General features: G+C 40.0%; 1 protein-coding gene across 7 annotated transcripts in view; it reads left to right on the top strand.

Annotated features, from left to right (window-relative positions):
* The window catches only part of SEMA6A (semaphorin 6A), a 131833-nt gene that overhangs the window by 99715 nt on the left and 14576 nt on the right, over positions 1 to 17542 (top strand). For 4 of the 7 annotated variants that reach the window (XM_073344767.2, XM_073344764.2, XM_073344766.2 and 1 more), the window contains exons 17-19: positions 2086 to 2106; positions 2240 to 2290; positions 8324 to 8488. In XM_073344767.2, coding sequence (XP_073200868.1) covers positions 2086 to 2106; positions 2240 to 2290; positions 8324 to 8488 — 237 coding nt within the window. Of the gene's footprint in view, positions 1 to 2085; positions 2107 to 2239; positions 2291 to 8323; positions 8489 to 12528; positions 13029 to 17542 lie in introns of those variants that run through there. The other 3 variants (XM_073344770.2, XM_073344768.2, XM_073344769.2) reach the window with 3 other exon arrangements.

The following is a 17542-nucleotide window of genomic DNA, read 5'->3' as shown; positions in this document are numbered from 1 at the left end:
TTCAATGTTGATAAATGCAAAGTAATGCACATTAGAAAACATAATCCTAACTATGCATATAAAATGATGGGGTCTAAATTGGCTGTTACCACTCAAGAAAGAGATCTTGGAGTCATTGTGGCTAGTTCTCGGAAAACATCCACTCAATGTGCAGCAGCAGTCAAAAAAGCAAACAGAATGTTGGGAATCGTTAAGAAAGGGATAGATAATAAGACCGAAAATTTCATATTGCCCCTATATAAATCCATGGTATGCCAACATCTTGAATACAGCATGCAGATGTGGTCTCCCCATCTCAAAAAAGATATATTGGAAAAGGTCAACAAAAGTGACTAGGGGTATGGAACAGTTCCCATATGAGGAGAGATTAAAAAGAGTGGGACTTTTCAGCTTGGAATAGAGACAATTTAGGGGGACTATGATAGAGGTCTATAAAATCATGACTAGTGTGGAAAAAGTAAATAAGAAAGTATTTACTCCTTCTCATAACATAAGAACTAGGGGTCACCAAATGTAATTAATAGGCAGCAGATTTAAAACAAACAAAAGGAAGTATTTCTTCGCCCAGACAACATGTGGAACTCTTTGTCAGAGGATCTTGTACAGGCCAAGACTATAACAGAGTTCAGAAAAGAACTAGATAAGTTCATGGAGGATAGGTCCATCAATGGCTGTTAGCCAGGATGGGCAGGGATGGTGTCCCTAGCCTCCGTTTGCCAGAAGCTAGGAATGGACGACAGGGGATGGATCACTTGATGATTACCTGTTCTGTTTATTTCTTCTGGAGCACCTGGTATCAGCCACTGTCAGACGACAGGATACTGGGCTAGATGGACCTTTGGTCTGACCCAATATGGCCATTCTTATGTATGTGTAACACTGACTGAACCTAATCAAACCTGGGACTTCTGGAGCTTAGCCTATGAGCCTCTACTGCATGAGCTAAAAGCCACATGGTCCTTAGCTAAGGGCTGTAGCAGATTCCTTAATCTCTAAGTGGTCTCAGTGCCACTAGAGGGGACAGAACACCACACCCTGGAGGTGTGTAGGTTACATATGCACCCCTCCTACTTCCACGTCAGTCTGCTTCATGGGCTAGGAGGATAGGGTAGCCTGTACTCTGGGTTGTTTAGAGATATATGCACAGTCCCTGCAGTGCTTCCTCATGGGATGACATGACACCTATCTCAGGACAATATCTAAATGGCCCTTATTCTGTATGAGTTCAGTCCCACTTTTCTTAAAGTCCATGTGATTTTTGTCATTAACTACAATGGCAGCAGGATAAAGCCTGTTTTTATATTTACTCTGTAAAGAGTTTCATATTTGAAGCAGAGAATTCCATGGTACCCTTCACTGCATACCAGTGCCATATACACAGAGACACCAAGAATGATCTCGCTGTAGATTTGGTCCTCCCCATAATACCAAATACCACCACAACTCAGCTTGAGTAGTGGAAGAATTAGAGTGGGGATTTCTCCAAATTTCTCCTTAAGCAAACACTTAATGACTTGACCACAATCAGACCATCAGCACTTGCAGATTTTGAATGTAAGAATAAGTTGAGGCTTTAACTATTTAAATGTCTGATAACTAATGGTCTGTGAGACAACTGCCCTCTTACTGTCCCGCCTCAAGACCCATTTCTGCTGCAATGGTTACAAGAAATTGGCCAAATAACAGTTGGCCAGGTTGAATGGCAGTGGGGGATATCTGACATCACTTAACTATCAAAGAGGGTGAGAAATGATTCAGAATCAATCTGTGCACATTGGGTGAAATTCACTCCTTGGGACTTGATCCTGCAAAGAGAGCTATGTGGTGGCTAGGGTCTGCTTGCACTGTTGTCTTTGAAGGAGTGAGGCTTTAGCTTGTAAGCTGTTTGGGGCAGACACTGTGGTCTTCTTCTATGTTTGTGTAGCATCTAGCACATTGACATGCCGATTTTGATTGGGGCACTTGGGCACTGACTCACAGTACAATTAAATAACAACAGAAGCATAAGAGGTTTTGTTAGTAGCAAGAACTTAGCACTGTGGGAGAAATAATGAATTTTACCTCTCGTTTTTGTTTTTGTTTCAGATTCCTTTGTAGCACTGAATGGTAAGGACGCTCTTAGTCACATCATTTCCTATCTGTGCTGCTCAATTTTGGAGGGATCATCTTACTAACCTTTTAAATATTGTAATGCCTTGATTTTTCTATAATGTTTTTCCTAATTTATTTTTTTTCATAGCCATTTCAACTGCTTCACCAGCTCATGAAATGTCGTACAACACAGTGTATGGTCAGTTTATTGATATTTTTAAAAATTCTCCCCCAGGTCCTTGTGTTAGCTGGTAGATCCCATTCCCCAATAGAAATTGTCTTTTTTGTTTTGTTTTATTGGGGCCTGATTCACTAATCTTAGGATTATTTGTCCTTTTTGACATACAGTTTTCCATCTTGCACCAAAACTACTTAATTGAGCTAAAACAATTTATGGCCAGTCTTAATGGCACTCCAAATTCAGAACTTTTAACCAAGCTGACCCAAGCATGCTTCACCAGAGCATCTAGCAAGTGTACATGGTACAATGAATACATTTTGTCTTTTCACTGCGGAAAAGAAGGTAGGAAAATAGGTCCATCTAACCAAGTATCCTGTCTCTGACATCAGCCAGTACCAGATGCTGTAGGGAAAGGAACAAGAAACCCTGCCTCAGGCAGTTATGGAATAACCTACCCCTAAGGAAAATTTCTTTGCAAGCCTCATTAGTTAGAGGTTGGCTCATGCCCTAAAACACAAAGGTTTCAATTGCTTCCAAACTTTTGGGCTGCCTTATTCCTGGTGGTGCTTCCATGCTCTATGTAACTCCCTAACTTCCTGGTGTTGCCAGATCCCAGCAATCCATCTGAAAACAAAGGGCTTCATACCAGAAAGTTCTAACTTCCAGAGCCAAAGAGTTAGTCATTGCTTCCACAACAGATCTTCTTCCAATGGCCGATATCCATAGGCTATGCGTGACATATGGTATTACTCCTGGTTAAGGCAATGGCATATTACCATTGACTTCAGTGGGGCAGGGTTGGGGCTTAGTGATCAGACTCCTGTCAGGCAGCATGGGACTAACAAGCCCTGGACTAACAAAGTAGATCAGAATTGGGACAAAATTAGCACATGCTCAACATCTGCAAGTGTAGAGTGTTTTCAGTGTTATTCTTCCAAATCATATAGCAGTAATTGATTAAAAGTAATGTTTCTGAGTCTGAAGAAAAGAAAATTGCCCTGTATATAGCACTGATGTTCAAAAAGGTTTTGATTGCCAAGTGCATTGGTACTCCCACTCATATGAAACACAGCTTTACAGCAGGGCTGTGGAGAGACACCTTATTGGTTACGGACTTTGGTGGAGGTTGCTTTTTTCACCTGACCAAAGAGTCATGAAGATGGCCCTCAGTGAGAAACATCACAGCCCCAAAGGGTGTGTGTATAAAAAAAAAAAACACGCTAATGTCTGTATCTCCCTCTCCCAAACTGATTTATTGCATTAACATTTCAAAAAAGGATCTTATTTATCTGGTACTATGGAGAAATGCTACCCAGTGCTAACTTTAAGTCTCAATCACACCCTATCTGTCATCTAATACTAATGACATGCCTGAGGCAAATTCTGATATGCAGTCATTAGATCAGTGAATTTCTTTTATTGTTGTCGTAGTTAAAATACAAGAGGTGACATTATGATGCAGTTGACAGTCCTCCTTCCCTCCTGCTTTGCGCTCAGACAACCTACCAAAGAAAAGGGAGTTACAAAAATCTCGTACATGAACAGAGAAAACTCACAATCTCTCCACAACATACAGTAAAAAACAGCCTCATGTTAACAATTCACTGTATAGACACACTAATGTTTAGTATTTTAACTGATGCAAAGAAGTCATTTTAGCATGAGACGAAAAGTATACTTACTTTAACTAAAATTATATAAACAGTGCATTTTACTGTTATTGAACATAATTAAATGTAAAATTAAATGGCATTTCATTATGGCTAGAACCTTAGAATGCTGGTATATATCAGCATGCCAATCAAATGAATGCTCAGGATGCATTTGGAGCTTGTAGGATATATATCTGTCTCCAGATTCACAAGAAGGCTTAGGGCTGCTTCTTCTGATACTTGTTTTACACCATTGTTACTCCACTGACGTTACTGGAGTTACTCCTAGTTTATGCCACTGTAATTGAGAAGAGAGTCAAGCCCTTAATCTTTGTATTCTTGGCATTAGCATCCTCCTGTATTTGGCAGATAGGGCAGCCTCGCATGATCATCTATAAACCAGTGATGAAGTGCAAAGCCCGCATCGATGACTGTTCATGCACATTCATTTTTCCACACCCATGCAGAAGGCCACTCAATGAAGGTCAGATACATATGGAACAAAAAACACATATTTAGACAAAAGGCTAAGACTCTTCGCTTAAAGCAAGCTTTCCCCTGTGCAAAATTGTATGCAACTTAATTACTTTTGGAAACATCAATTTTTAGTGAATTGGGCCCTTATTTACCCCCTAGCCACATTCCTTTCTCCCTCTGTAGTATTGATTTAGCCTTTCCCTCTAATTGTCTAATTAGGTTGCTATAGTTGTTAATAGGATAGTGTGTGGAGCATCTTAATCTCTGGAGTCTTATCACCTTGTGCATATTAGATCAACTATCACATCCATATTGCATCCCTGACTTTGTGTTAAAGCTAAAAAAAACTATCACATCTCTTTGTTTCATAAAAACATGGTTAGAGTAGTAGTTACAGAAATACAGTTCTTCTGACGCATCATCAGTGCTCACAGACACTAACCATGTTACAGCTTCCAAATTCCTCAATATGCACTGCTCTAGTTACATCTGATTTCTTGTTCTTGCTGTATTATTGTGATTACATACTTGCAAACAAAAAGCTTTACAAATTAATCACAAAGTCACTTTTTTTCAAAGAGTATGTGTCCTTAAACTTCTGCTTTCGAAATCAGTGCTTGAGGAGCACCATAAATCTGCAGTTGTTCAGATGGGGGTAGTTTAAAACAGCAGCGTAATCTTAATGAGGAAATAACTGTAGACATTTTTTAAATGTAAGCCATGTTAAAATAGAGCTATTGGGCCTGGTCCCCATTTATGCTAAAGCCACTTTGCATTGCTGTAGTTGTGTAAAAAGGACTTTAAAGTGAGTGTAAATATAACTTAAAGGCCACTTTATGCAGGCAGCGTGGTATAAAGTAGTCTTAGTGTACTTGAGAAAAAGATATATTACATTACATATGACAGTCACTGCTGAGGAACAGTCATCACTATGGGTGAGTCACCTCTGCACAGAGGGGCAGCACTAAGCCTATGCAGCACTTTTAACCCTTACTTTCAGTGCTCAAGTAACACATACGCCTATGCAGTGCGCCATCATAAATTTGAATTTCACAAAGGAATGATTGTGTCAACACTCACGGGGCACAATGACACTACTCAGGGGAGCAACCTCTGTACCCAGCAGTAAGTGTTTGCAGGATCCAGTCTGAACCCAAGTTGGAAAGGTTATTATATTCTAATCTGCTGCTGCCCCTCGCTCAGATGGAAGCAACTGTATCTCAGCTACATGTAGAAAATCATTTCTCAATGCGTACTATACTACCATTTTAGTAACAGAGTGAGTAGACTGATTTCTTGCATTTGTGTGAAACATTTCTCTACCTAACTGCCATCTGGTACACATTAATATCATCATATAGCTATAGCTTTCCATTACCAAGGAGTTCTCCATGTATTTGTAGCATATGGTTCAGGAACACTTTTTGTAAAGAATGTGTCCCTTAGGCATATCTTTCCCCTAGATTACCGTATTAAGAAATGTTTTTTCTTTAACTCTACTTATTGCATTACCATAAAATTGCCCCTTGAACACAGCTAAATTGAAAGTGTCTGCATGGAGATGGGGGCACAAAATGCATATCAAATACAGGTATAAATTATGACTGCTATTTGGCAGTGCTTTCTCCTAATTCCTTATCAAGCTAGGACTAACTGTTTTCTTATGTTGAGTGCAGCATTATTTGTAGGGCTGATCAAATATTGTACAGTATTGCAGTGGTTGAATGGGGTGTCAACTTGAGGCCTGGAACCCCATGAATACTGGCACTGTGGTTTTGTATTTAGAGACAAGAAGGCATGGAATCTCATAACTTCCACTTTCTAGGTTGTTTCTGTCCTGTTGCTTCTGTTATTTCTTTGGGATGAGCACAAGAGTGCTATAGGCATAAAATGGTATGGTAGAAAAGCCTTACAGTTCCAGCATATTCCGAGTTTAAGAAGGCACAAGTTTTCAGTAGCTGGCTCTGTACTAGTCCCTTTGGACAGCGGCAGCTGTTTGGAATTCTTGGAGATAAGGCAGCAAATTTGGTTCAGAATCCATCCACGTAACTGTTACCAATATTTCCAGCAGTGCTCTTGGCTTTACAGAAATCTTTAGAAGTGGATAACCACTTGGCTTCTCTTTTTTTATTTAAGCAAAATTAAAAAACGCTCTATTTAAACAAAATGAAGCCTCTAATTTGCAGTATTTTAGAAAGACTGATAGTGGAACCACACTTCCTGTCATGATAGATTAAAGAATAATACAGTGCCCTTGTCAGTATCATCCTTCAGCCTGGGGAACACTGCTAAATTAATCTTGTTAATGATTAGCTGTAGCATCTCAAGACTGGATCCATGGTAAAAACACTGGAGCTGACCTCCTTTCCTGCAAATTGTATCAGTTAAAACAAGGCGTTAGTTACATGCATGTCTTGTGTTAAATATTGTTCAAAGTGCTGCTGTGTGTAACCCTATGTGATGACTCAAAGGACCTCCTCAAAAATATAGGCACAGAGACATTTTCTGTCTCTCCGCAATAATTAATATTAAGTAGAGCGCCTTTAAATCATAGCAGCAACTTAATAGAAGCTGCTGCCTTTTCACTGAATTCATTTGCAACTCAACCTTGTGAGGTGGTTAAAGGACTATTTAACCCACACAGATCAGTTCTCCACCATATCCCAGCTAAATCCCACTTCATGTGAAAATTGCTTTGTGCCTGGCTGGCCATGTCTCATGAAAACATTTGTTAATCTGAACCATGTCAAAGGTGATTGCCACAACCTGTATAGTTAAAAACATCAATAACAATCGCAGAATCATTATAAAACTCCATGGAACAGAACTATAAGCTTTAAGATTATGTCTCCTGTAGTGCACATTAAATTGCAATAGCCTGCATAGAAAACACAAAGTGGTTTGGCGCCAAATAAATAGCCTGAAAAAAGCTTTTCTTCAGCAAGAACAAATTAAGGTTTGAAGGAGCCTGGACTGATTTTTTTTAAATCGTGATTTATCCTAAGGGGATTGGTGGGTAAATCTCACCTGGAGACTGCTGCAGGGGCCTCTAAAGTCAGTAGATCATGGTCATGAGATGGGGGTATTGACACTTGTGTTCCTGATCTAGATCAGATGAGTGGAGCCAGGACCTAATAATCCTTCTTTTTGCCAGCACTCCTACTCCCATTACAGGGACCCCTTTTGATCACACTAATGTATCCATTCAGGCAGAGACCACTCCAGAGCATTAAAGTAGTGTTAGCAAATCACAGAGTTTATGGATTTTCAGAAAATTGATGCCATCGTGAGAACATGGTCAGGCCCTGGACACTCTGTCCTGCCCCTGAGAGCACAAGGCAGGGATCAGCTGACCTATCCCTGCCACAATTAATCTGTCATTCTCCTTAAGAACAGCAGCCTTGTCTATGGTAAAGATTCACCAGTTTCACTTTAAGTTGGTTTACAAAATCAGTTAACTTAAACCAGTGCAAAACAGTGTGGACACGCTTAATTCAGTGTAAACCAGGCTCATATTGATTTAGCTCAACACCTTACTGAATTAAGCTAGCTGGACCGAAATAGTAGAAAGAGTACCCACAGCATGTTTGGCACCAGTTCAACTCAATCAGTCAACTAAAATTTTTAGGTAAACCAGTGAAGCTTTGCTTATAGCCAAGGCCCATGACTCCCACTGACACAGGCGCACACATGCCCACTCTGACTACTCAGAAGGTAGTTTTTCTCTCAGCTCCAAAAGATTCAGATGCTACATTTCCTTTGGGCAATGTTGTAAAAGGCTTTTGAAACATTGCTTGGTCTCAAGAAATCCTTCCAGCATTCACAAAAAACAATGCTTATTTTATGCTCCTGAGCGTGAGCTAGCATGGTGAGTGACTAATGTGTGGTGTCTTCCCTAACTGTATTTGTAATGTAAACACAGGCCACTCCAGTTCACTAATTCCAAGCACCACCACTTCTGACTCTCCAGCTCAAGAGGGTTATGATACTAGGGGACGTATGCTGGATTGGAAGGATCCGGTTGGCTCATCTGAAAACACAGATCCATATGCGGCAGTCTCATCCCATAATCACCAAGACAAGAAGGGTAAGGCCTTGGAAATGAATCGGGGGCGGGGGGGTGACTACAGTGTAACTGCTTCCAGCTGGATCATGGTAGCCTGTAACCAAACTCCTGCACTGTAATTAAAAGCTTATTGGAAAGGCAGAAACAAAATAACCAATTTTAGACTTAGTTCTTGATATTCACTGACTAAGGAAACCACACAAAACAAATATGAGTGAGACTGGAGAAGTGTGGATTTAACCCTGTTTAAGCTTGATCTTCATGAGTTAACGATGAGCCACTTCCACTGCTTTATATTATCATTAACACGTGGCGCGTCTATGGTGCCTTCCATTGAAGGCTTGAAAACGACTCAGCATACTGTAATTAATTTAGCCTCATCTCCCTGTAAATTAGATAGGGAAACTGAGGCATGTGGAGATTTTTTTTTTAGTGGCCATGTTTGTAAATGTATGTATGCTCCAAAAGATGCAGAGAGGTGCCAGGTCAGATTTTCAAAATCACCTAGAACTAGATCCATAAAGGGACTTAGGCATTAGGTGCTTTGCTACTTAGTGGAATTCTCAGTCCTGAGTTAGGTGCCCAGGCTTCTCATACAATGCATAGGGAGCGTTAGGCACCTAAAATATTCTCAGAAGCCAGCAAGCTGAGTGGAGAGCTGCCTATGCTAGCCAATAGGAAATGGTGAGAAGGGGGGTGCAATTTAGGCCCTGCCGCTCAAAGTTAGTTAGGCATCTAATGCTGGGCCAGAGAGAAGCACCTATCTCCATTTGGGATTCCAGATAAACCCTCTCTTGAAGTTAGGAACCTAAGCCAGGCTCGCCATTTTCTCATGAAAAACCAGAGAGAAAGATCCCCACACCTTTATACCAATAGCCCAGTGATTAGAGCACTCACTGAGACCTGAGTCCAAGTCCCTTTTTCAAATCAGGCAGAGTGGGAATTTGAAAACAAGTCTTCTAAGTCACAGGTGAGTGCCTTGGTATTCTAGAACACTCACACCAGCCAGCCTGCCCCAAACAGTCTTGATCAGGTAATCCCCAGCTGTTTTCTATATGAGGCCTGATCAGATAAGCATACTCTGAGAATGCCCTGCAGTTGAGAGAGATAGGGAATGCCTCACTTGCGCATCCCACCATGGCTCAGGCATGAGCAAGGGCACCGGGCATCTAGTTGGCATCAGGACTTGGGCAATTTTGCTCATGAACTAGTGGGAACTTAGGTGTTGAGGAAGCATTACTGACAGAAACATAGGCACCTGCAGGATTAGGCAGCAGCTGAGTGGAGGTTTTGATAATCTCAGTGGCTGCTAAACGTTTGACTTTAGCACCTAAAATGGCAGTAAGATATATAAGACCCTTTGTAAATCTAGCTCTTGGTGCTTAATACCCCCTGAAAGCAATGCTTTTTAAAACCCCACTAGGGCCTGTCTGCATCTTTAGGCCCCTGAATACCTTTACAAATCTAAACCTAAGGAACTTGCCCATCATGCAAGAAGACTGCAGAATGAAATATAACTCTGGGACTTCTGATTCCTCATCCTGTGCCTTAAATATAAGAGCATGCTTCCTCCAATAAGTAATTGCTGGTTCCTGCAGACCCCATCTTCACATTCATTTCTTTGTCTTAGTTCTGTGATTGGCCCATCTCTTCTCACTCCAATATTATGGTAGCAAACATCAGTCAGAACTTCAGCGTGTGGGATTATTCTGAAGTGAAACCCTTGACAAGTGACAGTATTAATCCTTCTTGAGCCTTCAGGCTTCTCCTACTTTGCTGCTGAGCCACCATGCCTTTGTGGGCCTTTATTGTAAAAGCAATTAGCTCTTACTATGGTAACAGCTGCAGAAATGTTTGCTTTTCTGTCTGTCATGTACTTAAAGAAAGCAAAACAAAATGACTCAAAATGATAATGCGTGATTTACCTGGAATCCTTAATTCCGCTGGTCAATAAATCTGCTACACTGCAAATGGCAGATAAGTAATTGGCTTGTTTTTGTTCATCTCTCTTGATAATACACACCATTTTGAGCAAGTGCTTCTGTTCCTTCTCCACTGCACTATCCCCAAGAGAAAGCATTGGCCTCCTCCCATCCACTTAGACAGATGTGTTTACCCTTAACTAGGTCTGTATCTGTAATGGGGAAAGGATAACGCCTGGGGGCTAGCCAGCTCTTCAGCTGGTAGTCATTGGTATAGCTCCATTGATAGCTATGGAGATATGATGAATTACACCAGTGGAGAATCTGGTCGTTAATGTGGCAGGGAAGAATGTAGAGGTGTATGTGAATTTTAATGGCATTTGTTATGTGTGGTTCCATGCGTCACAACTGTTAATTGCACAGCAGTTCTCTTAATGGATAGAAGGCTACTTCTTAAAAGCATCTTGAATGCCAGGAGCAGCTTTGAGAAGAGCACACAGTGAAAATATTAATAAATGTATAGCTGCTGGGTTGTAAGCCTTTTTGCTTCTAGTCACTGGCTGATGAGGTAGCTTGCACTGTATAGTTACCTCCCCAGGGAGTGACAGTTACCAAAGAGTCTTATTAGCACTTGACAGGGTCATTTAAATATCATGCATTCGTTGGGGCTTTATTATGAATATTGACAAAGCTGGAAGTAGTCTACACACAGACAATGGTGGCAGAGGTGGCTGCATGGTTGTTTACCATTACCGTGTACTTGTGTGCTGTTACTCCTTGCCTTGCCCACTCAGACCCCAGTTGGTGCCAAAATTACTATTGACCCAATATTTTAAAGGGCAAAGGAATGAGTTGTTATGCAAAATTAAACCAAACAAGGTTATGCTTAATATTCATTTATAAAGTTTTTTGTTTTCACTTTCGCTGTGTATTTTTTCCCTTCACATGTTTACAAAAAAAACAAAATCTCTTTTATGTTTTTAACATTTTCCTTTTGTTTTGCAAAGTGCTGTGTGGTGTTCTTTAGTGGTTGTGTTTATTCCTTTGGAGGGTGTTTTCTTTCTTTTCCTGCACTCACAAACGACTTCACTCTAATTCTACTGAAACCACTTGCTACTTTATTTTCTGTGACACTGGTGCCTTGATGATGTCACATCCATATGTTCAGCTTTTAATTCAGCACAGGCATCTTGGGGAATATCTGCGGGGGTGCAAAGAGGGGCTTCTGTAAATGGGTTGACTCATGGGAATGTGACATTCGTGTGCCGCAGCTTCCGTAGCTAAATATACTCTGGAATTGTTGTTTCTGAGATACCTCACATTTCTTGCCAAAATGAAAATGTGTAGCGCACTTCATAGAGTAGGAGCTGTTTGTTGCCATTCCATTGGCCTTTTCATTTTGGCCACTGAATAATCTGTCATTGATATTGCAGAATGAAAAATTAATTGCGATTGGCAAACGCCACCATTTTTTCTTCTCCCAGCCCTCTCCAAAAAGAACACATTTCCAGAGTGTGCTTTTGTTTGTTTTTTCTTGCTGTGTTTTAATTTAATTCTTTGTGTTTCTCACCTTTGTCAAAACAGTAGCTCCTCACCTTGCAGTCTAACCTTCCCTTCTGCTGCCATTGTACTTAGTCTCCCTCCCTCAAGTCATAAAACCAAGCTCCTTGTGTGGGATATTCCAAGGCTTTACCCTGTACACTTTGAATAGTATGACAGTGCTGTACCTATGTATGGTCCTACTAACAAAATGGGGAGTAGCTACATAAACCTACTAGAGGGTATAAATGAAGTAATTTTCTTCAACCATAACTGACCTTGCCCTTCATTACCCTCCTGGCCCTTGTCTGCTGTATTCTGTCCTTGCTGCCTTTCTTTAGAAATATCTTTCAAGTCCTAGATTCATTAACACAAACACAGCAACCACTCTTTTCTCTCTCACTCGCTAGATGGCTGGAGCCTGCCCTTTAATCACATTGATAAATTAGATGCAGCAGCCGTGGCTTCCACTTTCTTGGTTTTGCCAGTTTTTATTCTGTCTAATTCAAGCAATAGAGAGGTTGGCTGCTTATTCCACTGACGGATTAAAGTCTAGGGGTTATTTTTAGCAGTTTTAATATTTGTCTCTTGCATGGTTAGGTGACCCTGACACCCTTCCTCTCTGAACAAACTTTTTGTTCAGTGTCTACAACACAATAATGGTACAACGCTGATTCAAAATAAGAGGTGAGGTGTACAAGTGACAAGAGTAGCCAGTACATTAATTAGAATGTCATGGATGCAAATGTAAATATTATATATGTTGGAACCTCCTTTTTTCAGCTTCTCTTAACAATATTTGCAAACCTGTCTCTGTCACACAATTTTCTGTGCACCATTATGAAGTAGTCAACTAATAGACACAGGGCGGGCAAAGATTTTACATTTCAGGAGTCTGTCTAAAATAAAACATTTCCTTTTGCAGGAATAAGGTAGTGTTGTTATTATTATTATTACGACTACTATTTGAATGATTTGCTGAATGTTGACACTATACCTAGCATGGGGAGTTCACAAAAATAAAGCCAAAGAGCCAAAATTATGTGAGATTTCCAGTACTATCATGATAGAGGGGATTGAGAAGGTAGAAATTCAGCTGGAGTTTTAATGGTTATTTACTGAAATCCTGTTCACATCGAACTGAAATGAAAACAATAAGAACCTACAGTAAAGATGGAGGCTCAGCTTCATTTTGTATAAATTGCGGCATGGGTGAATTTGGTCCAGAGAGTACATTTAAATTTGCTCTATTTTTACATGAATTTATTTTGATTTTTTCAAGGTATGGAAGGATTCCAAGCATGTTTACAGAAGAGCAGTAGGGGAATTCCTTATTATCCTGCTGCCATTTTGTAATAACTCAGAAGCGGATTCTGTGTAGCACAGAATTTGTCCAGATCATCCTTTGAGTTCAGTGTTATCTTTTCAATTTCCAAGGTCAGCAAATATTCCTTAGCCAGTCATAGTTATGGGATATCAGAAGGGACTGACCCTTGCTAAAAATTGTCAGTTTAATCAATGAAGTAACTGCATGCACAATCAATTCCATTGTTAGGAGGCCAGGAAGGAGACTTGTACCCAAGATGTACATGACTGAAGTAAGCACTACAATTACACCTGTTGCTCTAGATACCTGTTTTCAGTATCCCTGATCAAAATCAAACCCTTGTCCATACAGTATGAAGTGCATGGTCAGCTACTTCAGTTTCACAACATTTCTAACTACTAAGAACAGAACCTAGATGCTGGAGAAGCAGTGAAACTAGAGACAGTCAGGGCTGACCCTTTGATTTGTTACTCTGCTGGTGGAACTCTATTCCTAGAGGGCAATCCAATTAAAACAGAGATATAAAAAATGTGACAGAGTGGACTGTCAGCCCTGACTATCTGCATCTCCATTGCTTCTCTAGCATCTCTCAGCAGTTCGTGGAGACAGATTTGAAGTGAAGTTAGTTATAATCCAAGTAATATTCTATTTCATACTGGGATTTCAGTAAAGTGACTTGAGACGGCACAGGATTTAGTCTGTTTAAATCTTTTATGTATCTCTATGTAGATTAATTTAAGTAGAGGTTGTGTAGATGAACCATTCCTAACAAAACCCAATAGGTTTTTTTTTCTTTAAAATGTTCTTAGGTGAATTATCATCAAATTGTTGAATACTGTTCCTTTTATAACATGGATGTTTACATGTTTGTCACATAATGGGTCTTCACTGGAGCTGTAAGAAATTTTCTTTTAAAATAATCAAATGCTTGTCTGGAATAGTCCTAATAAGTGGCTTCTCTTGGGGAATTGGATGGCTTGGGGATTTGGCAATGGGATTCAGAGCTTTTCAACTTTAGGACTCCAGTCGGATTGCAGACCAGGTCAGTACTAACAATATCATCATCACCATAGAAATGGAGTTAGTGATCTCAGTGCAGTTCCTAATGGACAGGTGTCCTCATTGCAAAAGCTACCATCATAACTGGCAGCCTCAGCAAAAAGGTTCACAGCTAAATGGAGTTGGAAGCAGAATTATTCTGACACCTTGAGAAGTGGTCCCTGTAGTTCAGATTTAGGCACATTAGCAGAGCGTTGCGAAGAGGCTTTTACTGATGACACTTCTGCTGTGTCTCCAGAACTATACAATACAACTTTTTTGCCTTTTGCATATTTCATCGCAACTCTAGACCAAAACATGGTAGAACAACAGTAGTCACAGAAAGGTAATAATTAATAGCAAGAGACAGAAATTAAGGGGTATGGGTGAGAGAGGTAAAGAAACATTTTCAGCTGAAAGTGGAAATGAGATGGGAACTGATGCAAGAGAGAGATGAAGAAAGGCTGTTCCAGACAATAGACTGTCTTAAGACTTTATTTCAGTGAAACGTTCTCAAGACTGTAACTGACAGATGGTGAAGGGAAAGAGAAGCAACTACTGCAAGGTAAGCAGAGGAGATAAGAGATAGGAGGTCCATGAATAAGTTTTAAAACAAAGAGAGAGGAGGTCATGTAATGCAGAATAACAATTTAGTAGCATCTCCATTAGCTCCTGGCTGAATCTCTTTTAGATCTTCATTTGAATCACAAAATAATTGACTCCCCAACTGATACAATCACAAAGCTTTCTAAACAATATGTGGACTCCTTTTGGAGTTGTAAGAAAGAAAGCAAAACTCGCAGCACTAAAAGATGGGAGAAGATCAGGAAGACAGTCGAGAGGAGAGAACCATGCTTTCTGCAAAATGCTGAGTCTGGTAACCAAGATCACACACGGGATTGCCCTACATTTGACCACAGTAATTAATTTTAAATCAAAACAGCTCTACAATCTTTCTTAGACCAACTAGCTGGAAGGGTAGATGGATTTCATAATTAGCTAACAGCTGAGGAACCATCAGTAACAATGTATGAATCAACTCAAATAGCAACAGAAACCTGTCAGCCTACTCCAAGGATAAAGATGAAGATACTGAAAACAGAAGCTGCCAACTTAACATATGACTTCTGGGTCTCCCTGGAAGAGTAGAAAACCCTGATCCAAAGAGCTTTTTATCTGAAAGAACATCCAAACTACTGGATCTACAAGTAAAAAGGGAATACATTAAAAACGGAGCTCATCAGGTGTCAAAAGTGGCTTCAGGAGACGAGTTCACCCCCAACCTGTAATTATCCACTTACATAACTTTAAAAGCCTGCAATCCATCATAGCCACATTTGACAACTGACAAGCTCTATTTTTAATGTTTTGCCTTTTTACTTGTAGATCTAGTAGCTTGGGGGGGGTCCATTCAAAAAAAAGCTCTTTGAATTAGAGTTTTCCCCTCTTTCAGGTAGCAAGAAAGAAAGATGTCCCTCCAACAGGGAAAAACTGCAATTGCCACAGGACTTTTTTCCATCTTTGCAGCAAAAGATGCTGCATCCCATTCAGCAAGAATCAGGGTATCAGATATATTTCCTCAAGGACTACGTTCACAGCTGCACTCTCCTATCGGGGCAGCTGCATGGTGAAGCACAAAGGATTTGACTTTCTGATTCTGGGGCCAGTTCTACACTAATCCTGAAATATTTTCAGATGGGGAACGGCTGTAAAGTACATTAGCCAGGCTTTGGCCCCACACAGTCATCACAATATCAGAAAATAGCCAGAGAACAGTTGGAGGCAATGATGTAAGTGCTGGCTACACCAGCTCTATGATAATTATAGTGGCTTTATGCTAATTGGAGGGTTATCAGGCAGCATAAAGAGGTCAGGTCTCCAGAAGAGAATCTGGCCTTTCCAACTGAAAAGCCTCTGAAAGTCAAAGACACTTTAGAGCAAGTAACATAACTCTAAAAAGAGTCTTAAAGCACCTTTTTGTGTTAAATTAATGCCAGCATATAATTAAAATGGCAATACTCTGTTAAATTAAAGCTATTTGAATAATTCATTTTTCTTATTAGTTATATAGTATGTGCTTAGATTCAGTGATTATATTAATTAATAGGGAACATCTTCTGTAAAAATTTTATGACAACCCAAGTGTTGATTGAGAGCAGCCTACACTTTCCATATAGCCTACAGATTATTTACTAATTGCATGATCCTATATGAAATACCACTTTTTATGTCGATAAACTTCCCCTGACCATTTTCAATATCCTTTCTCTGCTGATATTCCGAGCATATATTGATCATTACACTTGCTTAGGATTATGAAAAAAGAGATAAATTGAGATGTCTTCTTTCACTCAAGGATGTAGCTTAGTTTACTGATTAATAACTAACACACTTAATTACGAAAGTTTAAGTAGCATAATTCAGATTTTGTCAAGGTTTATTTTATTTAATATTAAACACAGTAAGTCAATTGCATTGCACCTGATAAGCAATCTCTCCTACAAATGTCCTTGATTCAGCAAAGTACTTCAGGCTGCAGGGCCTGAACAGGATTTTCCCTGCAGTTGCTCCTGGTGGGTATCAGGCGCTGTGGCACTGGATAGCACATCTGAGATAATCTCTCCTGTGATCTCAATGCCCCTTCCCCTCCCCCCACCATCCCTCCCATGGAGGAGAAAGAAGCAGCAGCAGCCTGACTGAAATGCAGAGGGATGAGGATCCTGTGCAGTTTCATTCAGCCATCTTGTGCAAATGCACTATGATAGTAATTATGTTTAAGAATATTGTTAAATTTAGACATGTAATTTAATAAGTTTACAATAGATTAACCATCCGCTAGCTCACCTATGGAAGCAACATTGTACATAGTGGCGATTACTTACCCAAGAATTCCTTTGCTACAGCCATGAAACAAAATACAACCTTCCACCACAACTCTTCTGCAGTTGCTAAAATTCTGTATTTGGACTATTAAAGGCATTAACCACCTAATAAAATGTAAGTACGTTCTCTGCGCTCTAAACTGAGGCTATACATCAAAATGTCTCTAAACATAATGGGGCAGATCCTCAGCTGATTTACATTGCAGTTTACACCAGCTGAGGATTTTAATGCTGTATTAAAGTTAAATCCCTCCCCAACTTCCAGATAAACAAAAAAAAAATCTAAAATCTTCAATATTATCCTTAGGAAAGGCCTTAAAGAAGACCTTAGCAATGTCTACAGGCTGCTAAGCACAAATTGTAAAGA

The sequence above is a fragment of the Lepidochelys kempii genome, chromosome 5 (genome assembly GCF_965140285.1).
Source record: "Lepidochelys kempii isolate rLepKem1 chromosome 5, rLepKem1.hap1, whole genome shotgun sequence".
In the NCBI taxonomy this organism is placed as follows: domain Eukaryota; kingdom Metazoa; phylum Chordata; order Testudines; family Cheloniidae; genus Lepidochelys; species Lepidochelys kempii.
This window is presented reverse-complemented; position numbering and strand designations above follow the sequence as displayed.